At 36.3% G+C, this 1,720-nt stretch overlaps 1 protein-coding gene across 1 annotated transcript in view; it reads left to right on the top strand.

Moving 5' to 3' along the window:
• The window catches only part of NECAB1 (N-terminal EF-hand calcium binding protein 1), a 164,563-nt gene extending 163,497 nt beyond the window's left edge, over window positions 1-1,066 (top strand). Inside the window, exon 11 of the mRNA XM_012643564.1 lies at window positions 985-1,066. Coding sequence (XP_012499018.1) covers window positions 985-1,066 — 82 coding nt within the window. The remainder of the gene's footprint in view (window positions 1-984) is intronic.
• Window positions 1,067-1,720: the final 654 nt, after the last annotated feature.

The raw sequence follows: 1,720 nt of genomic DNA, 5'->3' as shown, positions 1-1,720 counted from the left end.
AGTGATGGATCTGTCCCCTCTTCTTCATTCCTTTGTTTCAACATTAATCTGGATCTTCATAATTTCTCACCTAAGCTATTTCACTATCTTTCCAGCTTTTCTTTCTGCTTTGTATGACTACCCTCCATACCATATTCGTACTGCCATCAGAAGGATGTTTTAAAATACAGCTCCAGCATGTCACTCTCCCTGGGTTTAAATCCTTCAGTGGCTCCTCGTTGCTACGGGATTAAATCCACAGTCTTCATCTCAACCTGTCTTTTCAGCCAGCCTCCTCTTTTCACTTCTCCAAAACATAACATATAGGCTTTTTAGCCACCCTCAGGCTAAGGTCCTTCAGCTAAGCACTGGAAGGAACAAATTGTATCTTCCCCAAACTGGAAAAGCAATTTTTTCAAAAATCTGCAATTATGGCCAGAATGTGAATTCTCAAACTTTGATCCAGAGACAAAGCTGAGAGGCATGTGTGTGTGAAAAAGAGAGAGAGAGAGAGAGAGAGAGAGAATCATTAGGCACTGGCAAATTAGAAGTCAGCAGTGTGGCCCCAAGTGACTCAAATGACATAGAGCAAACGAAAGCTGTCACTGCAGGGATGGGGTAAGGCTAAGAATTTGACAGAGTTATGGTGGTTGGCAGCGCCGTTCCAAAGAGCCACAAAGAGCCAGAGTTTCTGAACTCTGGCACAACAGATGCTCGATAAACCTTTTAGAATTAATGAATGAAAATTTACAAAAGTTATATTTGTGATGTCTATAATACATTGTGACTGTTTTCATGATACCAAACCAAAAAACTAAAAAAGTTTTATGCCAGACATATTGAACATATCAGTTCTTGACAAACCTGCTTAACTTTCATGTGGGCATCTTAGATTATTTCCTATATGAATGGATATGATTGTTTCATACCATATAGATGATTATAAAAATTAGTTTGCTTCTTTAATTTCCAATGGCTAATTATACCTTTCCTTTTCTATTTCAGTATTTCTATACAGAAGCTTTCAAATGAATCTCGCTACATGATTTATGAGTTCTGGGAGAATAGCAGTGTGTGGAATAGGTAAGTTGTGAGCAAGGCTGATTTTCTGTGCAGCTCGGGAGTTGGCAATATACATGATATAATTTTAGTATTTGTAGGAAAGCCCCAATCCATTTACCTCACCTTAAGACCTGTCCCATTTTCCCATTATTCTGAATCCTACACTTTTAAAATTTTATTTTATGGATTAGAAACCATTTCCCTCTTGAAACACAAATACTTTTGGTAATGGTCCCACTTTGAGTCTTACCACCTTACTGATGCTTTCAGATAAGATTTAAATAGAGGTAATGGGTATCTAAGGCAGGTGAGGGTAGTGGTGGGAGTGGAGACAATGGATGCAGAGAGGGGAAAAGAATAAAATCCTTACCTCCTCTTCATAAGATAAGCTCTGTGATTATTTTATTTTACAATAAAACTACTTTTAATGGTTAAGATCATCATAGCCTAACACCTTCTAAATGTATCTATACACTACAAATAAAGGGAAAATTCAAGTTACTGTTTGGCAAAGATTAAAAACAAATCAACTTCTTTGAAATTAAAATGATTACTCATAAATAACAAATATATAATTTTTAAATGGTATGAAGGAAATTTTGCTATCTTGAGATTACATAAACAGTTCCAGGTGGTTTTAAAAAATACAGAGACTATAGCTCTCTAATAAGTCCATGTG

The sequence above is a fragment of the Propithecus coquereli genome, unplaced genomic scaffold (assembly GCF_000956105.1).
Source record: "Propithecus coquereli isolate 6110/MARCELLA unplaced genomic scaffold, Pcoq_1.0 Scaffold2, whole genome shotgun sequence".
Classification (NCBI taxonomy): domain Eukaryota; kingdom Metazoa; phylum Chordata; class Mammalia; order Primates; family Indriidae; genus Propithecus; species Propithecus coquereli.
Note: the sequence above shows the minus strand (reverse complement) of the source record. Positions and strands in the feature narration are given on the sequence as shown.